Here is a 22,153-nt window from a genome sequence, read left to right as displayed (position 1 = left end):
AAGTCAGATTTGTAGGTTGTCTTATTTACAATCATCAGTTTAATAATTACTGAGACTGAGATCAGAGCTTTGTGATGGACAGAGGTGAGAAAAGTACCCAAAAATTATGCTCAAGTAAAAGTAGCTCTACTTCAGCTTATTTTTACTCAGGTAAGAGAAAAAAAGTATTTGGTAAAAAGTGTACTCAAGTACTGAGTAAATAATCAAATTATCAATCATTTACTAGTTAAAAATTACATCATTAATGGAGCAAAATATAGATTTCAGGACCAAGATGACAATAATTTGCATAAGTAACAAACAAAATCAGGCAAAAGAAAATGTTTCCAAATCAGTTTCTGTCAATAAAAAACTTGAAACTTTAACAGAAACTCCAGGTGTGTGTCTGTTTCTGGTGAATTTTTTGGTTAAAACATGTTTTACTTAAGAAAGAGTGAAAATACTTCATAATAAAGTTACTGAGGTAAGAGTAAAAGGTATGTCGCAAAAATACTCCTAAAAGTAAATTTTTTCAAAAAGGTTACTGAAGTAAATATAATTGAGTAAAAGTAACTATTTACTACCGAACTCTGGTGACAGTTGACCGTTTGTGTTTCTTACCCGCAGTATGTCGGTCTTCAGCTGCAGCTCGCTGGACGGTGCCGAGTGCATGAGGCCCAACAGAGTTCCCATGTCGTCGTCGCCGCTGGGCGACAACACGAGCTGCTGGATGATTAGCAGGGCGTGTTCCCGACACTGGCGGTACTTCACGATGTTGTGGACGCAGCGAGCGCCGCCGAACTCTCTGAACAGGGCTGAGGACGACAGGGGAAAACATTTTTTAGAAAATCTCAGTCCTTGCAAATAAAACGCTTAATCCACCTGCTTTATACAGTGTTAGCAGCTGTAATGTCATCACATGATCAAAACAAAGTTCTTTATGAGGCTCACTTATTACAATATTGTTGTTTCATATCAGTTGATATTGATAATTGTTCTCTAGCTGGTGTTGGTGGTGGGATGACATTTCCTGTTTAATTCACAGTTTTCACTTCATAACGTTGTTTTTTATTTTTAAGCAGTAACTCCCACGTCATGAGTTCTTCTAACGATGACAAACAGTCACCATCCAGGTCACAGAGAGCAGAGCTGCAGGATGGTTATTCTGGTGACTCACCCAGTTTCTCCCGCAGACTGAGTCACACACACACACACACACACACACACACACACACACACACACACACACACACACACAAACTCATACGCAAACAGGAGGTGTGAAACCAGCTCTTCAAATTTAACAGATTGTAGAAAAATCTTTTCTGATCTCAGTTATCAGGGTTTGTTGGGAAGTTAAAGCTGAGACATTCATGGTCTGATAGAAAATTAACGACAAGCTGAACAGAACTGTTCTGTGGTGGATGAGGGAAAATAAACAAATGGAAGATTATTTGCAGGGTTAATTAAACACAACGGTTAGAGAGTTTATCAGTCTGAGCAAAAGACGAACAAACCATGATAACCTAGAATGCAATAATAATGAGAGAGCAGAGTTCCTGCTAATTACTCATGTTAATAGAAAGAAAGAAAGAAAAAAAAAGAAAGAGACGAAGGAAGAAAGAGTGACGTAAAGAAAGAATGATGAAAAAAATTTATGAATGAAGAGAAACAAACAAACAAATGAACAAAGAGAAAGAAAGAGATGTACAAATGAGAAAGAAATGAATGAAAAGAGAAAGGAACAAAAATGAACAAAGACAAAGACATTAACAAATAAACGAAATAGACGAATGAACAAAGAGAGAAATGAACAAAAGAAGAGAAAGAAAAAAATGAATAAACAGAGAGAGAGAGGAACAAAAGATAGAAAAAAGGAAACCTTAGGAAGGGCTGATGGAAGGATGGACATGCTAATGGAAGAGTGGATGAACGGATGGATGAACAGACGGACGGACGGACGCTGACCACCTCCAGAAGAACCCTGGTTCTTCTGATCCGAGTCTGATTCTGTGAACTTCTCCCTGAATCGGTAGCCGACCTGCTTTGGGTCGGACGTCCTGCTGGCCTGATTTAAACCCTCCAACCTGCAGCTTTGTTCTCTTTGTGGATATTTCATCCTCTGTCTGTGAAATCACCCTGCATGTGCAGCCTGCAGTGTGTGAATGTGTTTACCTGCGTTGGTGTTGGTGGTGTTGGAGCCCTGCAGCAGCACCGTCAGAGTCTCCATCACCAGCCAGGCCAGCTGCTTCTGCTCCTCCGCTATCGGGTTGTTCTTACAGTCAGCTGAGCGCAGAAAGACAAAGACCATTAAATTATCTACACAGTCTGGGCATCACCTGGAAAGGTAATTATTCATGTTAACATTAATAATTGATTATTACTGTTAGACGTCACAAAATACTATTAAAATTCACTCTTTGTTACGGGAGGCAGCTGCACTGCAAAAACACAAAATATTTTTACTCTAGTTTCTACTGCAGATATATTAGTACACTTGAAATAAAAACAACAACTACCTTACAAGTAATTTAGGATATAACAATAATATAGGAGCTTGTTTTAAGTCAAAAAATTCTTAATATTAATGCAAAAGGCAAAATATTTATTTTATTACACTTTTTCCCATAGGTAAAATAATTTGTCAATGTAACCAGCAGTTTTTTATCAATATTAAGGAGATATGGACTAAAACGTTACATATTAGATAAATTTGTCTTATTTTAAGTGAAGTAATATATTTGCACAAGAACTAGACCAAAATTCCTTGTTAAGGTTTTGTGTTTTTGCAGTGTAATCTTTGCGGGTGAATTATTCTCACCTTGGTCGTTGTTTTGCGGCTGCTGTTGCGACACCGGGTCTTTGAGCAAGGCAGTGTACTTGTGCAGCAGGTTGACCATGACTTCCAGCAGGCCGACCTCCCGCAGCACGTCGCTGAACACGGGGTCGTGCCTGGCCAGCTTCAACAGAGTTCTGACGGCGGTGATGCTGCAGGAGAGCGACGTGCTGGACTTCAGCAGCACGCATACGCTGAACAGCTCCTTACACGGCACGTAGTTCAGGCTGAACACCACAAACTCCAGCAGCTCAAAGTACTTGGTCTGAACCTCAGGCAGTTTAGCCACGCGCTCGGCGAATTGCGACAACGTGTGCTGCGACTCCAGGATGAAGTAGTTGGCCGGCTCGGCGGCGTAGATGTTCCCGATGGCGTCCAGCAGCATGCAGGCCAGGCGGCTGGTTTTGGCCCTCAGGAAGGCGTTCTGCAGCACCGAAAAGGCCTGAATGTTCCGAACTGTGTGACCTGGAGGGACAAGATCAACATATAAATAGAGATAAGAGCTGAAGAAATGTTTTTTTTATATCTGTTTGGGGGAAAAATATTAACTGGAAGCAACAACAAGCAAACGCTGAAATAAAGCCTCACTAAGAGAAACACATGAGTGATGATGGAGACTCTTCATGATGTGACACAGAAAGACATGAAGGTTCAGAAGAGAGACTAAGAGAGAATAAAAGAAAGAAGCAAGGAAAGAAGGGGAAAAAAGACAGAACAAACCAATCAACAAAAAACAAACTAACAAAACAAAAGCAAAAATTAAAAACAAAGAAAGAACCAATGAAAAAAACTGAAATAAAAGATGAATTAAGCAAATAAAAGAAACAACTTAAAGAAAGAAAAAAAATAGGAAGAAGGGAGGAAAGCAACAAAGGAAGAAAGAACAAAACAAAAAAATAAGGGTAAAAAAGAAGAAAACAAAGAATGAGAAAGGATCAACAAAAAAAGAAAGAAGCTAATCTGCCACAGTGGTGGAAACAGACCAAATTCCACAGCACATCTACATGTTCCTTTTGTCAAAGTCAAGCTCACATGACTGAACTTTCATGTTCTCCCTTGTTATTTTTTTCTTAATTAAAACTTTTTCTTGAACTTGTTATCTAGTTGTCATAGTGTTGGCAATCAGTAGCAAACACTGTGTCTCTTTTCTTTTATAAATCACACAGAAATTTAAATTTAGCAGGTTTTTGATAACTTAACAGCTAGAACCAATACTAGTCATGATCAGGGAACAGCTTTTTGTCCTCCAGCAAAGATTGGGGGGAGATTGTGTGTGCGTGATTTCATGGTGTAGATCTAAAACAGGCTTTCACGCTCCACTCTGGGGTGTGAAACATATAAAACTGATCAACTGTTGGGAATGAAAATTTTATCCCTCATTTAAAAGCTTTGCAGAACCTGAAGCCTTTTCTGTAAAATGGACCAAAAACGCTCAGCAACCAAAGGTCAAGGGGAAGCAGTTCAGAGGTTCTCATTTGTATTCAGGATGTTTGGAGGGGCCCGTCTCCAGCAGCGTGACGAGCAGCACAGCGTCTGTCAAACAGGTTGAGCTCCCTGGGATCAGCCAAGCATCAAAGTCATTTCCCAGATTAAGATCAGGCTGCGAGATAAGAGCAGGAGGGAAAAACAAAAGGACTTTTTCAAGTTTGGAGCTTTAAGCTGACTAAACAGTCGGCAAGTCTAACACCCGACTGCAAGAACATCTCTCTTGCAGTCCGTCATCTTTTTGAATGGAAAAGATTAAGGAGCAGTTTCCATGATATCAAACTTCTGCATTACAGAAGCTCGAGATTCTGTAATTACAGAACAGCTCTCCCCTGCAGCTTTCCCATCCAGCTCCTTCAAACTAGCCAGCAGCAATTAGCAAACATCTGGTGGAACAGCTGAACTCATAAGAGCTACTTGGCAGTGAAATGCTGCTAAAAACGTTGTTAAAGGGTTAATAGAGGAGCCATGTTGTGATGACTTCCTGAAGGCTGAGTTTTTAAAGAGACAGAGGCCCAATTTAATTACAAAGTTGTTCATTATTGAGATTATAACCAAAAACCCAAATTTGTCTATTGAAAAGGGCATTATATTAAGAATACTTTGAAAGCTTTGCTAGTTCCAGCACCGTACCTTTCCCAGATGGTTGTGGGAGAACGAACCCTGGCAGCAGGAAGGGGGCACCGGTGGTGAGACCAGCGGGTTTCAGCTCCGTCACCCCGTACGTGCACAGACAGGTGACCAGGTTGACCAGATCCTTCAGCGCGTCTTTAGACTCATCCTCCTTAGCCTGTTCCAGTCTAGAAACAGGAAATAGTTTGTATTAAGGCCAGAGAATAAATCAGCAATATATATGGTGATAGACACATGATCGATATTATTAGATAATACATCTCAGAATATTCAGTATTCAATGTATATAATAGTTACTGGACTCCGATCCGCTACTTAAAAATAAACAAAGGTGTGAAGGGAAAACTGTGGATAAAACAGGATGGGTCACGTTACCAGTTTGGCAGTACTTTGGATATTTAAAACAAAAAACTAATCAACAATTATCAATAAAGATAATTATTGATGAAACACTTAAACTCTTAAGTTTTTCAACCGTGTTGTCCAGCCCCAGGTTGGCATTTATTTTTCGATATTTCTGGTTGTTCTGTTGACAACCAGATAAATAAAAAAAATAAAACATGACGCTCTCGGTTGTACCTGAGCATGAGGTCGCAGAGGAAGGCGTAACCCTGGCACATCCTGAAGTCGTCCAGCAGCGTCTGCGAAACATCGCTGGAGTCTTTGAGGAAGCAGGAGAGGCCGGCGAACATCTCCACGATCTCCAGCGGGGAGAGGTCGTCCGACTGCTGCATGTTCTGGACACATGTGGACAGACATTCCTTCTCTGTAAAGAGAAAAGAGATGGAGGAGAAAACATGGAAGTTATTTAAACCATGTCCTGCTCACTTTCATCGTGGGTTTACTTCCAGGACAGGAACTCTCTACACGTTCCCACCTGCCTTCGTGTGGGAAAAGGTTAAACTTTTCATGAAGGGGAAAAAAAAGCTGAAGACGTCCGAATGTGAAAAGTTCAGCCCTGTCGACCTTTTCAAAGGATTCACTTTCATCCTGCAGGCCTTTTGTCTCCTGAGGTCGCTAAAACTGACTGTTTTTATTATGACTGTCACTTTTGGAGCAGAGAAACATTTTATTAGACTAAACCAAACTATTCAGTCTGGCTTCTAGCTCAACTTTAATCATTAAATGTGACCCATTAAGCTTCCATGAACAGGTCAGGATAGGACTGTGAGCTATTCAAAACATGTTCAGTACATTTTTGCACAAAATTATTCTTGGATAATGAGATTTCAGTCTACTCATTTCAGAGGGAGACGTTTCAGGGCCTCTTGCCACTTTAAATCCTAAAAAGCATTTGGGTGTTTATTTAAACAATGGGCAGTAGAAACCCAAATGAAAACATAAAAATGTGCAAAATGTGAATTTTTCTTAATAGGTCTGCTATAATTCTTCTCAGATATATAATAAACATTTTGAGCTTTAACTTATATTTTTCTATGTATTCTATTCATGTTGTTCTATTATACTGATGCTGATTTATTTGGCTGCGACAGACTGGCGACCTGTCCAGGGTGAACCCCGCCTCTCGCCCGGGGCACAGCTGGAGATAGGCACCAGCAACCCTCCCGACCCCATTTAGGGAAGAAGGGTGTAAAGAAAATGGATGGATGGATGGATGATTTATTTGGTTAATACTTACATTTTTGTGCACTTTTTTGCAAAATAACTTTGTTTTGAACACATTTTGTAAAGTTTTACTGTAACAGTGCTGACATTGTGTAAACTGATAATGGTCCAACAACACACACGCTCCATTGGATCACACATGAATGTCGTACCGTGAATGTATTTGACCACGTTGACACTGAGTCCGTGTCGGGAGATGGTGGTGAGCACCTCGCCTGCGCTTCTCCTCCAGGGCAGGTTGTGAGGAGGACACCAAGAGGTGATGGCACTGAACAGCAGCTGCAGGTCGTCCTTCTGGGCCAGCTCCTCCGCCGGAGACACAAAGGTGCACAGCTTCACCAGTATCTGTGAATGTAAAATGGAGCAAAATGAAAATGAGCGTCTTGCATTATGAAGAAAGTGTTGAAGGACTTTCTTCCTGCAGCTGGCATCACTGATTGGGTTAAAAGTCTACACCAGTCTTGATATACCTTGCGTCATTTTTCTACAATCAAAATGATTTGCCATGTTTAGGAAGGTAAACAAACCAGCTGTTTAATCTGGTTTGTTTGGGATGTGTGAATGCTAATCAAACTGATGTGGAACAAAAAAGCGAAATTTGGTCCTCATACAAACCTTGGTCTCAGTTCGGATGAAGTGAACTTTGGTGCAGTTTGAATGCATTTGTGAACACCAAGCAGACCAGATACTGCTCTAAAAGCAGGAAGTGGTCTACAACGCAGGGCATTCTGGGTAAACACAACCAAAACAAACATGAGACTAGTGCTAGCATGAAAAATGGCTTGTGTAGAAAAGTTCTACAAGCAGTAAAATCTGACACCACTCCATTTTTGTTTACATGTTGAGAAGAAGGGAGTTGCGGTCAGTGTTTCTAAGGGTTTTGTTTGCTTTAAACAGTGCAGTGTGAAAGAGAACCGCAGCAGCTGAAAATGTAACAAATGTTGCCACTTTGATCCCCAACTGAACCGAGTCTACCGGACTATAAACTAATTTATGGGGACCACTGAAGGAAACGACACAAAACTCCCTGAAGAAGACACTGAGCGCAACTTCCTTCTTCTTGAAATGTAAACAAGACTGGAATAGTGTCAGATTTAAGCAGTTGTAGGATTTCTCTTTTGTCTTTAGTTCATGAGCTATTTATCCTGTTACCGCTAGCCTCATGTTATTTTGGTTCTGTTTACCCAGCATGCTCTGCGTTGTGGTAGTAAGTTTGCCGTTCACATTTACATTTCATCGGCACCAGAGTTCACTTCAGTCGAACTGAGATAGAAGTTTGTAGGTGTAGGTTTGATCCTCATCAGTTTGACTGCACATTCAGATCTCCCCAAACAAACTGGACTTTCAAGATAAACAGACCGGAGTTGGACTAAAGCGGACTAAATGTGGCTGATGTGACTGCTGTCCTATCGCACAATGAACAGAGTGTAAAGCTGAAAGAACCATTTCTTTTTTGTGCACCTGAACAAAGACTTTCTGGAGCAGGGCTCGGCGGTCAGCCAGCGGCAGCTCCGGCTGAATGTGGGCCTGGCTCGGAGTCTTCTCCTGGTTGGGTGGGGGTTGTGGTGGCTGCGGGGTGGGGCCCGCTGGGGCTTCAGCCATATGGGGCAGGTCAAAGAACAGGTAGAGGCATTTGACCAGGGTGGAGGGTACAGACATGGTTGTCATGCAGTCCACTGTTTTCTGTTGCGGGCAGACAAAGGAGAGAGATTTAGTGAATGTTAATTAAAATAGGAAAGCGGCTCCTAAATCAAAGCTGGGTGGTTAATGTGGAGCCAGAACTCTGTTTGGGTTAAGATTTCCCAGTGAGGTAATTACAGAAAAATAAAATTGTTCTCATTCCAACACTTTGCCAAAAAACATCAAAACAGAAGAACATTAAATTTTAAACAATTTGTTAAATTTTACAAGTCAATAGTTCTGCAATATAATCAGAATTTTTCTCCTTTATGTTGGTTTCTTTTACTTGGATCAAAATGGTAAGAAAACAATTTTACATGTAATTTCCTTTAAACTAGCAGCTACAACTCACTATTGTTTTAATAATCAATTATTCTGACAGTTAATCTGACATAAAGAATTCCCTTTTTATTCAATATTAAATGTACATTAAAATGTGCAAATAAATAAATTCATTTTTTTAAATGAGAAAATAAACATTTTATTGTGTAAAATACAACACTACAGCTTAGCTGGTGAATCTAATAGTAGGTCATTGGAGGAGTTTTGGTTAAAAGATATTTACAAACAAAGATGTCTTTTTTTATATTTTTTGTACAATTGTGGCTAAATTATTGCTCTAAATATATTGTTAATTTCACCAAATGGCCTTTATATACGCCAGTTAACAATTAATCAATTAGCTGACGATTATTTCAGTAATCGATTCATCACGATTAATCTGATTATCATATCAGCCCAACTTTAAACTTCAACATTGGCATTTAATTCTTTAATAATAAAAAAAGTAAAACATACACAAAATAACTTAATATTTACAAAAATAAACATATAATCATATATAATTCAGTTCATTTATACAGTTTATTTATTCTGTTTATTATCACAAAAAATGTTGTCTCAAGGGACTTTATAAAAGAAATTTTTTCAGTTCTATTACTTCCTGCTGTTTATCATCATCCTGATGATAAACAGCATCATTGAAACGATGCTATTTATTGGAACAAAATAAAGGTTTATCACAGCTAATTATGAGAAAAAAATTATTTAAAACTGACCAGTACCGAGCTTCCACACTAAAGCAGGAGGTTGCTAAAAATAAGGACTAAAACATTTTTATTTTTAGCGTGATGCTGATAAATTGTTATTCCATTGTGGATTCTTGGCCGAGTTGCTGTGAAGAAAACAAAAGCAAGAGCGGCCATGATGGCCTGAAGTGTGTATTTCAATGTGTGCACTTTACAGTTGGTGTTATGATGGCGAACCAGAGAACTGTGCTCACTCCGGCGAATGATTCAGATAATGAAACAGCCTCCCACACACTTACTGAAAATAAAGCTCACAGTGACTAAATCACACACTTTCTAATTTATGATAATTATCACACATACAGAGACAAATAAAGACAGAGAGAAATGACCGCAGTATTTTCTCCACCTCTCTGAAATGCGCCGTTTCTGATCGATGAAGGACAGCAGGAGGGAGAAGAAAAATGGAGGAATAAAACAACGATTGGTGAAGGAGAGTCAGGATAATAGAGGAATGGATCCTCACCTGTAACAGGTGAAGTGTGTGTGAGTGGAGAAAATATGGCGAAAGAGTCGAGGTGTGTCAAGAGGAGGAGACACAAAGAGGCTGAGCTCTGTCTGAACGGCATCTTATTAAAACAAGCAAAGCGAAAAATACAGCGGGGGCTTGCAAAAGTAAGCAAGGTGACTTCAGGTTTACAGAGGCTGGGAGAGGCTTGGTGACACAAAGACAAAGACTGTCTCCACCTAAAACATCAGGCATGCAAGTTAACGATTCATTTTCCAGGCACGTAGTGACATTTTAAACAACATGTAGGTAACTATTGTACCGTCAGTTGTTATGGAACTACTACATATATCAAATATAACTTAAAATAAATTTGACTTTGTAATTTAACGCCTTTAAATTGGGCCTCTGACTCTTTAAAAACTCCTGCTCTTCCTGATCTCCACCTCCACAATGTCATCACAACATGACTCCACTATAAACCCTTTAAAAATGTTTTTATCAACGTTTCACTGACAAGTAGCTCCCATAATGAGCTCAGCTGATCAGGTGTTTGCTAATTACAGCTGGCTAGTCTGAAGGAGCCAACGGGGGAGAGGGCGGATAACATCATAACATGATAACATGATACGTCCCCTTTAAAAACCTTAGAACAAACTTCCAGAAAAATGCAAAACAACCAAAACACTGAGTTCCTTTAAATCAAGGCTAAAATCCCACTCATTTTGAATTGCTTTTGAACCATAATAAATGAAATATTGACCAACATATTTGATGTGAATGATTTTGGTGATGCACTCATCAAAATATGTCTGTTCAATTGTTGACTGAATGGTGTTTTCTTTATAACTTAGTAATTTTGTGTTTTATGAATTTAAGACTCAATTAAATAAACTCGATTGGACAGTCTGCAGATGTTCTGGTGGATTTGGCTCAGCGGTCTCTTTACTGACCTGTCCAGAGGAGGCCAGCAGGTTGATGGTGGTCAGCAACATCCAGCCACGACTTGCTTCCTCGCTCTGGTTCACCTCCAGGAACTGGACTATGGCTCGACTGGCGGCTTCTGCAGGAGGAAAAACGTGGTCAAACAGATGGATGGTGACGCCACACTGTTGCAGGCAGATGGCCGCCGGAACAATGAGCAGACAGAGTGGATAAATCATCATGGAGGACGTGAGGTGGGAAAGAGCACACATGAGGCTCATTGGTTTGTCAAACCAAAACTGTTACGAGTGAACTCTCTTTAGACATTCAGGCTCAAATCCAGGAGCCAAACTTAAGCTGCTCATTGCTAGGCCAGAAAAAAACCATCAGATGAAGACCAAGAGCTGCTGACTCGTGACATCACGACTCAACTCGTGACTCATGCTACAAAGACCAGCTGGGGAAATTATAAATGTTCCCTGCTTGCAGAGAAAAGGCCTGCAAAGAGTCTGTACCTAACTTTGCAGGAAAATTGCAGTTTGGATCACCGCTTCCTGACACGCAAACCAACCATACACTACAAAAACACAAAATCTTACCAAATATTCTGATGTAGTTTCTAGTGCAAATATCTTGGTACACTTGAAATGAGACAAAACTAACTAACAAGTAGCTTTTCAGCAAGATATAGAAGCTTGCTTAGAGTAAATAATTCCTTAATAATGACAAAAACTACTAGTTCCACTGGCTGACTATTTCACTTATAATATGACATTTTTCCCATATCATAAGTGAAATAATCTGCCAATGGAACTATTAATTTTTCATCAGTATTAATGAAGTATTGACTTAAAACAAGCTCCTATTTCTTGCTGAAAAGTCACTCATAAGTTAGCTTTGTCTTGTTTCAAGTGCACTAAGATATTTGCACTAGAAACTAGACCAAAATTACTTGGCAAGATTTTGTGTTTTTGCTGTGAAACTAGTAACATTAAACCCAAAGTCACAGGAACAAGTTTGTGCTCTGCAGGACTCCAGAAGCTTCCCGATGGGACAGGGAAGTCCGGTTATTTTCCTTTTGGAATACTTTGTGCTGCAGTGCTTCTGTGTGTCACAAAGTCAAATTTAGACCTTTCTAACACCACCTTAAACAATGTTTAAGACCAAAATAACTAAATATTGGGTTCGAGTCTACAAAATGGTGGCAGCAAATGTTGGGATAAAAATACAGAGTTAGTTGGTTGTTCAACAATAATTAAATATATTTTTTGAAAATGGTATCTCTTGTTGAACGTTCTTAACCCAACTAACATGAAACTAAGCAATATTTTAATAAGAAAAACTAGCAAACACGCTCTAAAAACTAATTATAACTAATGAATTAGACAAAAAGTCACGACAAAATAAAACTAAGCTATAATGAAAAACTCAACAACCTTAACCCTGTCAAATGCTTCTTCAGTCATAAAAAGAAGTGAATTTGTATCACTAATCAGCATAAAGTAACTGCATTAACAGTAAAACTAACAATTCCAACAGACAGATTAATTGCAGTTTATTGTAACAATGATATTCAAAATTCTTAAAGAAAGAGACAATAAATGCCCAGCTCACCTGTGGATTTGTTGGAGGCTCTGCGTCTGATCTCGGTAACCATGAGTCGGGACACCTGGGTGGTGAACTGCAGCAGGTCGGAGAACTTCTCCATCATGCTGCTGGGCGGAGCATTCCCAAAAACCTGCAGAGAAAACAGAGCAGATTTTGTTTAGCTGCTTAAAGCAAGAAAACAGATAAGATCATTTAGGAACAGATTCCTCACATTTACAGCTTAAGGAACATGACAAATATGTGTTAGAAAACATAAAGGTGTATATTTTCCCTTTGTTCTGAAGATAAAACTGCACTACTGTGAACGAAGCCTCTTCCTCGTGTTTATTTCTCCACTAAATCTGACAGGAAAGTGGGCCTGCTGCACAGGGAGTGCTTCTGAAATCTGACATTAAATTACACCACCAGTGTTTGAATCGCTGCCAATGCTGGATAATTAGCTGACAAGTCTTAGTGTTGCTCTTCAGTCTGTTGAGGACACTCAACCAGGCTGCATGCAGAACAAAAATGGAGGATTGTTTTATAACTACAGCAGGCAGGAAAGTTGGAAACACAGCCGTCATTTTGTTCTCAGTTTTTATATGGAAAAAACACAAATTTAAACCTCTACTGGCTCACTGTGGTACAGCGGGCAAAAAAAGATGAACATAATGCTAATGCCAAGCACCTGCTGTGTCCTGAAGTTATAGCCCAGCTTTCTGTGTTATTTAAATTCAAGACGGCTGCCATGTTTTTCTATTCTTATTTATGAATCTTGACATGCAAGTCTCAACAGATACAAGCGATATTTAAAAAAATACAAATTAGAACATTTTAGTTAATAAATTCAGTTTATACCTAGGCATGTCACAATAAACAATAAATCAATTAAATAAATTAAAATCAGATCAGTAATTTCCATTTGCATGATTTATTGTTTTTCTCTTGTAAAAAATAAAAAATAAAAAAATTTTTAAGGTCTTGCAAATGTCCAACGCTCACAGCTTAAGAAAGTTAATTTATTCTTTGTAAATCATAATAAAAAGAGGTGCTATGTTCTGAAATTCTCTTTAAGTGGACCTCTAATTTATAGCTCTGCTGATACTGTAAAAAATGGAAAAAGGTGAGAATAATGTTATTTATTGGTTTAATTTGGTAGGTGTTCTGACTAGTCTCCTTCCGAAAAATAAATGTAACGGAGATGATGACAATGGCATCATGGAGGTATTTCAGTCAGGTTTTAAAACTCTCCATAGTACAGAATCTGCTTTGATTAGAGTTTTTAATGACGTCCTTCTTGCATGTGATTCTGGTCACCATGTTGTTCTGATGTTACTTGACCTAACTGCTGCCTTTGATACAGTAGACCACAACATTCTAATATCGCGATTACACCACATTGTTGGTATTGATGGCACTGTTCTTAAATGGTTCAGGTCTTACCTGGAGGAGAGAACTTTTTCAGTGAATATTAGTGGCTCTGAATCATCTCTGGCCTCAATGTCTTATGATTTTGTCCCACAGGGTCAATTCTTGGCCCATGCTTTTCTCTCTTTATATACTGCCTCTGGGTTCTATCCTTGACTTCTGCATGATTGTCTGTTTCAAGATTTATTTGCCCATGAAGCAGCAGGATGTACTGTCAATCAAACATCTCCTGGCTTGTCTAGGAGATATTAAAGCTTGGTTGGCCTTGAACTTTTTAAACTTTAATGAAAACAAAACAGAGGTGATGGTGTTTGGACCCAGTGGCTCCTGTGAGTCCTCCTCTGTTGACCTGGGACCTTTGGAGGAATATTTTAAACCTGTTATTACAGATCTTGGTTTTAAGGTGGATAGTGATTTTAAAATGGACAGCCAAATTAGAGCCGTGGTTAAGTCCAGCTTTTATCATTTAAAGGCGATTGGCGTCAGTGAAATCTTTTCTTTCCAGGCAGCATTTTGAAACAGTGATCCATGCTTTTATTTCAACTCGTTTGGACTACTGTAATGCACTTTATCTGGGAGTTAGTCGGTGCTGCTCTCACGTCTGCAGCTAGTACAAAATGCTGCTGCATTTGTTGACAGGTACTCAAAAGGGACCATGTGACCCCTGTCCTGGCCTCACTTCACTGGCTGCCTGTATATTTTAGGATTCATTTTAAAATTCTTATGTTTGTTTTTAAAAACATAAAACAAAAAATAGTTTAATAACAGTTTTGCAAATCAGCTGCTCTTGGAGACCGAGAACAAAAAGGAAGCTCAGAGGGGACAGGGCTTTCTCTGTTATGGGCCCCAAATTATGGAATGACTTACCTTTGCAGGTCAGAGAGGCCCCTTCTCTGTCCACTTTTAAAGCTCGTCTTAAAACCCATCTATTTAACTTGGCTTTCAACACCAGTGAGATCTAGTTTAAAGTGTATGTCTTTGTTTTTAAACTACTTTTAATTACAATTATTTTTATTTTGTTGTGTTTTTGTTTTTGGATTGTACAGCACTTTGTATCAACTGTGGTTGTTTTAAAGTGCTTTATAAATAAAGCTGGTATGGTATGGTATGGTATGATCTGTATTGAGCCGTCTCGGTTTGGAGCGACTTACCCTGTTAAACACAGGAAGCATCATGTAGAGCTTCTCCTCCTGCTCCTTCTGGGTCATGTGACGAGGAGGGTGGCACAGCTCGGAGAAGAGGCGTCGCAGGTGCATCAGGCCGAGTGCGTTGTCCTGCGGGCTGCACTCCTCCTGCCGCGGCCGCCCCATGATCCTTTTCACCATGTTCATCTTGAGCGGCTTTGTCAGGGCAAAGGCAGCCCTGCGGAAAAGAAAACAGTGATTTATACTCGGGTTAATGTGACAAATCTATCATGAAAACACCAAAATACGAAACAAGAGTTTCTGATTTTGTACGAAACATTTGTCCGAAACTTTTTACTTTGACATCCCTCAAACTTTGACTTCTGCATGATTGTTGTTTCAGCGATGATAATGACCAATGTTACCCTAAATATGTCACAAAACTGATGTTTCAAATTGGTTCGATATTTGTAGACAACAGATCTATATTACATTCCATTTCATATTGGAAAAATGTATAAACAGTTGTAATAACCATTCCTGGCCTATAGGGGGTGACATGTCTGCAATAAATATACTACATAGAAGAAGAATGTAGTCAGCATGTCTGCGCTTATTTTGATCATACAAAATTCTGTTTATTTAAAAACAAAACAAAAATAGTTTAATAACAGTTTTTGTGGTTTACGACAATAACTAATATGTCTAAAAATTAACTTATTACCCCAAAATAAACATGTTATTATTATGCAAGATGATCATAGAGCACTGTGACTGTCAGTTTATGGTCTGTTTCTTCTGACAGAATAGGAACAGGTAAACAAACATTGCTGTTATTAATTTTGAGCTCTTGTTCCCCAGAGAACGGTTGAGAATCAGTACATTTAGCCATTTGTTCCACTTGCCAGCATCTCTTAAGACTATTTGAGTATTTGAGCTGGTTGCTAGGAGACACTCGTTGAGCCTAAATAGAGTACATAAACATCCAATAATAAAACCAGAAACAGCAGAACAATAATGTAAGGAAATGAAGGAAGAGTCTAACCTTGAAAAATATAATATTTTCCTCTTCATAAACCCACTCTTTCATCATGTTTTTTTGTAGGAGAAAATGCTTTTACTGTCATCATAAGCAAAGTAATGAAAGCTGGAAAATGAAGCTATTTTGCTTTAGATTGGTGAATAGTCCTTATAACTATCTCCACTCAGGTTACCACAGGATTTTATTTAATCATTTTTATACCTTTAACTGTTTGGCTTCTGTGTTTTGCATTCAATGAAAGCAGAGACAAGTTATTTAAAGAAAAATACTTACTGTTGTATCTAATACATATATGTTATTATTATTATTCTGTAAGAATCTTTCTCTTATACTTTCAAATATTTTCATTTTCATCCACTGTTAGTGGTTTCAGACTCTATTCTCATATTTAAGCTGAACTCTTGGGACATGGCTGCTCTAAATGCCGTCATGCAGGAACACAGAGAGCGACATCATGAAGTCATCCAACAGCTGGCTGGCACAAATCTAGCATCTGTGACGGTAACAACATTACTCCAGACTAAGGACTTCAGAAAGTGATTTTAACAAAACCTCAGCGCTGCCCTCTGCATGAACAAGTTAAGACAACAAAACAATTTTTATTTATTTCTTTTATTTATTTTTTCAGATCAGAATTTAATCCAAGAGTGCAAATAATCTCAAATTATCTTCTTTGTGTTACGTAAGACCAAAAAGCCAGAAATGAAAGGAACAACAAATACTGCTCTAATCGTGTTGTGAGTCACTCCGTTGAGTCACATCACAGCTTTGTGGCTTTTATCTGTAGCTTGGCCAAAGATTTCATCAGAAAATAACCAGAGACAGGGCTGGATGCTGTGTTGGTCTCAGACACATTTTACACACATGATGGGGAAAAAAATATCACAGCAGAGAAGACCTGAAAGGCGAAGAATTTGACATTTACAATACAGCGGGTGTCTGGAAGCAGCGTAGCGCAGCGTTCGGCCCTTACTAACCCGCAGCTCTGCCTGTCTGAGATAAGGAACTGAAACAAGTCCAGCAATAAAAGTGTAGGCTTTCAAAGGAAGGTTATAACCCCGCCTGGAGCAGATGGAGATTAAAGTCATGTTATCAGTATCAGGCCTGGAGAGGCAGCTCTTCTAAACTGTATGGCATGACAGCTTTACTATACGTTGAAGTGTATAAAACAGATTTTTGATCAAATAACATTTAAAATGTTTAATAATAACTGTGAGAATGTACTGTTCTGTAATGAAAATGCTGTATTGATTTAATTTTTGCAGAAGCTTCTGCAGGGTTTGGTTGCAGTTAACTCTAAATAGGGAAACATTTTTTTTTTCATTTAGGTTTCAGAAAACCATTGCCTCAAAAATGGTAAAAATATTTTTATAAAACATTTTCACCTGCTCACTGCTTTGCACAAGTTAAGACAACAAAAATATTGCCACACTTTTATTATTTTCTTCTGATCATTAGACAAAAATTCCAAGTATCTTCTTTGGTATTTTATGAAATTCTTAACAACACTGGTCTGTAGAGACTTTTCTTGGGAAAAGAAAAATCTCTTGCGAGCTCCTATGTGAAACTATGGTGTGTGTGAACTGATTCACAAATTAATCACCAGGGAAAAGAATCGAGTTTCCACTCCTGGTACTAGAACCTGTGCTGTTTACGAAACAGGAAGCCATTACTGTGCATGCTTTCATTTCCAAATTAGAGATGGAAATGTATCATGAATAATCTGTGTTATTATTTTTTATTTATTTTGTCTATTTATTTGTAAACTGCAAAAACACAAAGTCTTATGTATCTCCTCTAGTTTCTAGTACAAATAACTAGGACCACTTGAAAAAAGACAAAACTAACTTGCAAGTAACCTTTCAGCAAGAAATGTTTAGAGTAAATAATTACCAATTTAATTGCTTAAATTGGTATTAAATATTAATTAAGCCATCGCAAGGATGTCATCACTAATGATGAAGGCTAAACCAAGATGAAACTAATCTGGAATTGTCAAATTGGTGTAAAGATTAGCCAAAGTGTTGCTCCAATGATCTGAATATTTTCTCAGCATTTATGGCCATCTTGTAAAATAATAAACCACAAAAATTAAATTAGAAATGGCATTGAGAACTGCTGTAACTAGAATATAACTGGCATTCAATTTTATTTACTTAAAAGTTATATAATCTGCCAATGGAATTAGTACTTTTTCATCAATATTAAGAAATTATTGATATCAAACAAACTCCTATATCTTGTAACTTAAAAGTTACTTTTAAGTTGGTTTTGTCTTGTTTCAAGTGTATCGAGTTACTTTCACTAGAAGCTAGACCAAAACTAGTCAGTAAAACTTTGTGTTTTAGCAGTGTAAATAAGGAAGAACACAGTGATCTCTGCAGATTTTCTCTCAGGTTGTGGGCCAGAGCAATCAGTTCCTCTACAGAGACTGCCCTTCCTCTTCCTACTATGACACAAATCACTGTTTCTTTCTATTTTAATCCTAATAACATGCTAGCTCTAATCACAAATCCACATTAGCTCTCTACTGTTGATGGACAGATTTTTGGCTTTTTCTACTTCAACTAGTCAGATAGCAGAAAGTCTGTGGGGCTTGTGGGGAAAAGCTGCTGGTGTACAGCGCGTTTGACTGAGCCAGCAAAGTGATCAAGAAGTGGCTTTAGTAGCATCAGCACTAAAGTCCAGACTTTAGCCGCCAGCTCAGATAGAAACTCGGGTCGTGTCCTGTTGAAAAGCTTCTAGTCGAGAAGAAAAACTCACAGGACATCAGAAAAGAAGGAACCAAAAGCAGAAGTGGTTTAAATATATCCGGGCCAACGAGCCCCAAGTCATCACTCAATGATGAAGGAACCGTTATGAAACCGTCTTCTGGATCAGCTTGGACCAGGTCAAACTGCAATCAGAAACTATTCTAGAATTGTCAAATTGGTGTAAAGATTACCCAAAGTGTTGCTCCAATGATCTGAATATTTTCTCAACGTTTATGGTCATTTTGTAAAATAATAAACCTCAAAAATTAAATAGGAAATGGTTATCATAACAATTATATTCTGTAACTAGAATATAATTGAGGTTTACTGAGGACAAAAGGAAAAGGAAGTAAAAATGAAGCACCAAGTCAATGACAAATTTTTTATAAAGTTTTAAAAATTAAACATCAGACATGTAAATAGGGTTGATATGATTAATTGGATTAATAGAATAAATTGTAATCATTGACAATTATTTAAATAATTTAATATGTTAACTGGAGTATTTAAACAACATATTCAGATCAGTAAGAAAAAAATTATAAAAACTACAAATATTTTGCATTTAAGGTTAAAAAAGACACTATTTGTAGATATTTTCTAAGTAGAACTCCTCAAGGTGAAGCTAAAGAGCATAATTTTAGATTCACCTGGTTTAAATGCTGTAAAAAAAAATCTATTCATCACCATTTGCTCTCTAAATATTAATTGGTTGATCCAAAAAATAATCAACAGATGCATCCTTTGCTACAAATGATCAAGTGTTCACTGAAGGAATAATGTTATTGCATTTCAGGCAATAAAATATTTATTTTTGCATTTAAAAGAAAAACAAATTGTTTATTTGCATCTTTTAATGTGTTTCTAATGTTGTATAAAAAAGATTACATGACAAAACTGCAGAATGTGCCAAGTTTCGTATTCAATTAACTGAATAATCGTCAAACAATCGATGAATTGATGACTATTGTTATTTATTTAGAGCAAATAACCACAAATGGGTTGAGGTCAATTACATTAAAAAACATTACATGAGTTTCCCCTTATTGTTACATGTTTTTGCTGAAACAGCTCATTTATTTCTGTCCTGTAATGTATCCCTGAAGCACATCAAAGCCAGCATTTATTCCTGAACAATGCTGACTGTTGGCTTTGCTGCGAGGAGCCCATGTAACGGAGAGCCAGTGAAGCAGATACGAGTGCAGAGAGAACGGCGGAGCCGGAGCACAGCGAGGAACCGGACTGCAAACTGGGCCAAACACATGTCATACGACTTCAGCATAAGGCTGAGCTGGAAAAACCAACAAAAGGGAAGGCAGTGACACATGAAGGATTAGCGCTCACTCCACCTACAGCAACGCGAGTCCTGCAGACTTCCTTCTCTAGTTCTGGAAGAACAGAAATACACATTTTACCAGAAAGATGCTGGTGGGTTTAGAAGACTTATAGAACAGGCTACCATGTGATAAATTAAGGTTTTGAATAATAGTTTAGGCCTTTCGCAAAAAAAAAATAAAATAGTTTCATGTTAAATTAAAACAAGCTCAATGATTTCCATTTTCAAGATTTATTTTTTACACCCCCTTTCTACTGAAAAATGGATGAAAAAGTCTTAAATCTGCTCCTTTGGTCTCAGCTAACTTTGTTTTTGTGAGGATAATTTTGCTTAAAGAGACAATATAACTAAATTTATTTATTGTTTCTGCTGTTTATTTAATTTAGATATATAAAATGTCTTCCAGTACCAGTGTTAAATGTTCATTTGAATTTTAAGTTTATTGATCTTTGAGAATGTGCTCTTGCATTATACTATTACTATTATATTACTTGATTACTATATTACTATATTACTTAATTACCCAAAATGCTAAAAAGGTCTCTAATTTAAGGAAGCACAAATTAGAAAGACATGAAATGGTGCAACTGATAGGCTCATTGCAATATTTACCAATATTATTGGCATTGCCGTTTTTCTAACAGTAGGACAAAAGCAGCAATCGCTCCACAGAAAAATTGATTTTGAATCTGTTCAAGTTCAGACCAATGATGCAGCTTGGCTGTGCCGTCTTAAAAAAAACACACAAAAAAAAAAAAAACAGGAGCAAAAACAAGTCAAACACAAACCTCACTGATTAATGATCTGATGCTAAACAGTAACCAGACCACAAAGTTACCAGCCAAACACACAAATGATTAAATAAAAGCAGCTGACACAATATTTCATAACATGACAGCCCATATGGGAACCAAACACTGAAGGATCAGAGGAAATTTCACTGGTCTCCGGTAATCTGACATAAAAGAGTCTAAAACACTTTTCTTACTTTATAAATCACTAAATAACTTAGATCTCTTGTTGTTGTGTCAGCCTTTCAGACCACTGAGGTGTTCTGGTTAAAGTCTACTTTAAATCCACAAAATCAGAACCAAATATGGAGAAGCAGCATTCGGTTTTTATGCTCCACTAATCTGAAACCATCCTACAGAAAACTGAAATACTGCTGAAACACTGAGTTCTATAAAATCAAGGCTAAAAACTCAAACCCAAAGTTTTCTCTTACTTTGTCACTGCAATATAAAGTTCTGCTTGTTTGTTGTTTTATTTTCCTTTTATTTATGGAAGGCACTTTGAATTGCCTTGTTGCTGAAAATGTGCATTTCATGAAGAGCAGCATTTGTGTTTGTGCTGCTTTGACTGCAGTGCTTTGAGGTCAAAGCCATACAGTCTGAAGCCAAAAAGATATTTTATCACTTTTTATCATTATTGCAATAAATGCTACAAAATATTGCGACCAAATTTAAACTCCAGATGGAAAGAAATGAGGAATCTGTCAGTGCACTCTGTTCTTTTTTAACAAAGCTGACACAAATTAGCAAAGTACAATAAAAAAATAATTAAATCAGTGTCTGCAGTCACATTACGCCACTTGGGCTTCAGAAGAGTTGTTAAGAGTAACATAAATAAAAAACGCTTTGCAGCCACACAACAAGATGCTAAATTTGCTCCTTGCTAAGTTCATTTTTCCAGCCCCCTAAAATATCTTCATTATCAAATCTAGTTTTCCCATCACAGAACCAGTTCTGTTTTTCATTTTAGTATCAGAATAAGGAACCTACCCACACCTTTGACAACTGAGCACAGCTAATTTCTTCACAGAGATGCAAGTCTTCCTTATCTCCTGATGCAAAATGGCTGCAGAGTATAAACTGCAAGCACAAGCAATTTGAATTCCTTACAGGTTACCAATTTCTCTACCCAACACTGGCAGCTGTGGAGCTAGATTTTCATACATGGGATGGCCAGAGAGTCGGCAGAGTTTTAATATCGAGTTCCACAAGTTAATAAAAGGCAAAAAGAAACAAAAGTTCTCCAACATTGTACCCAAAGAACACCTCTTTACTGCTTTATCGCTCTACCTGGCAAATGCCCAACTTTCTCTCAGTTACAGGAGTTGCAGCTAGTAGCAGAACATCTGTATTTACTTTAATGTAGCTTCCACTTTCTGCAATTTCATTTATT

General features: G+C 37.8%; 1 protein-coding gene across 6 annotated transcripts in view; it reads right to left on the bottom strand.

Annotated features, from left to right (window-relative positions):
- wdfy3 (WD repeat and FYVE domain containing 3) overlaps positions 1–22,153 on the bottom strand; it is a 92,720-nt gene that overhangs the window by 56,162 nt on the left and 14,405 nt on the right. For all 6 annotated transcript variants that reach the window (XM_044110928.1, XM_044110923.1, XM_044110926.1 and 3 more), the window contains exons 2-11: positions 14,866–15,076; positions 12,314–12,437; positions 10,729–10,838; positions 8,021–8,242; positions 6,712–6,904; positions 5,513–5,699; positions 4,934–5,100; positions 2,801–3,280; positions 2,155–2,265; positions 601–794 (exon numbers count right to left, since the gene is read on the bottom strand). In XM_044110928.1, the coding sequence (XP_043966863.1) occupies positions 601–794; positions 2,155–2,265; positions 2,801–3,280; positions 4,934–5,100; positions 5,513–5,699; positions 6,712–6,904; positions 8,021–8,242; positions 10,729–10,838; positions 12,314–12,437; positions 14,866–15,045 (1,968 nt within the window). In that variant the 5' untranslated portion in view covers positions 15,046–15,076. The remainder of the gene's footprint in view (positions 1–600; positions 795–2,154; positions 2,266–2,800; positions 3,281–4,933; positions 5,101–5,512; positions 5,700–6,711; positions 6,905–8,020; positions 8,243–10,728; positions 10,839–12,313; positions 12,438–14,865; positions 15,077–22,153) is intronic.

This window comes from Gambusia affinis, linkage group LG03 (genome assembly GCF_019740435.1).
Source record: "Gambusia affinis linkage group LG03, SWU_Gaff_1.0, whole genome shotgun sequence".
Taxonomy (NCBI): Eukaryota; Metazoa; Chordata; class Actinopteri; order Cyprinodontiformes; family Poeciliidae; genus Gambusia; species Gambusia affinis.
This window is presented reverse-complemented; position numbering and strand designations above follow the sequence as displayed.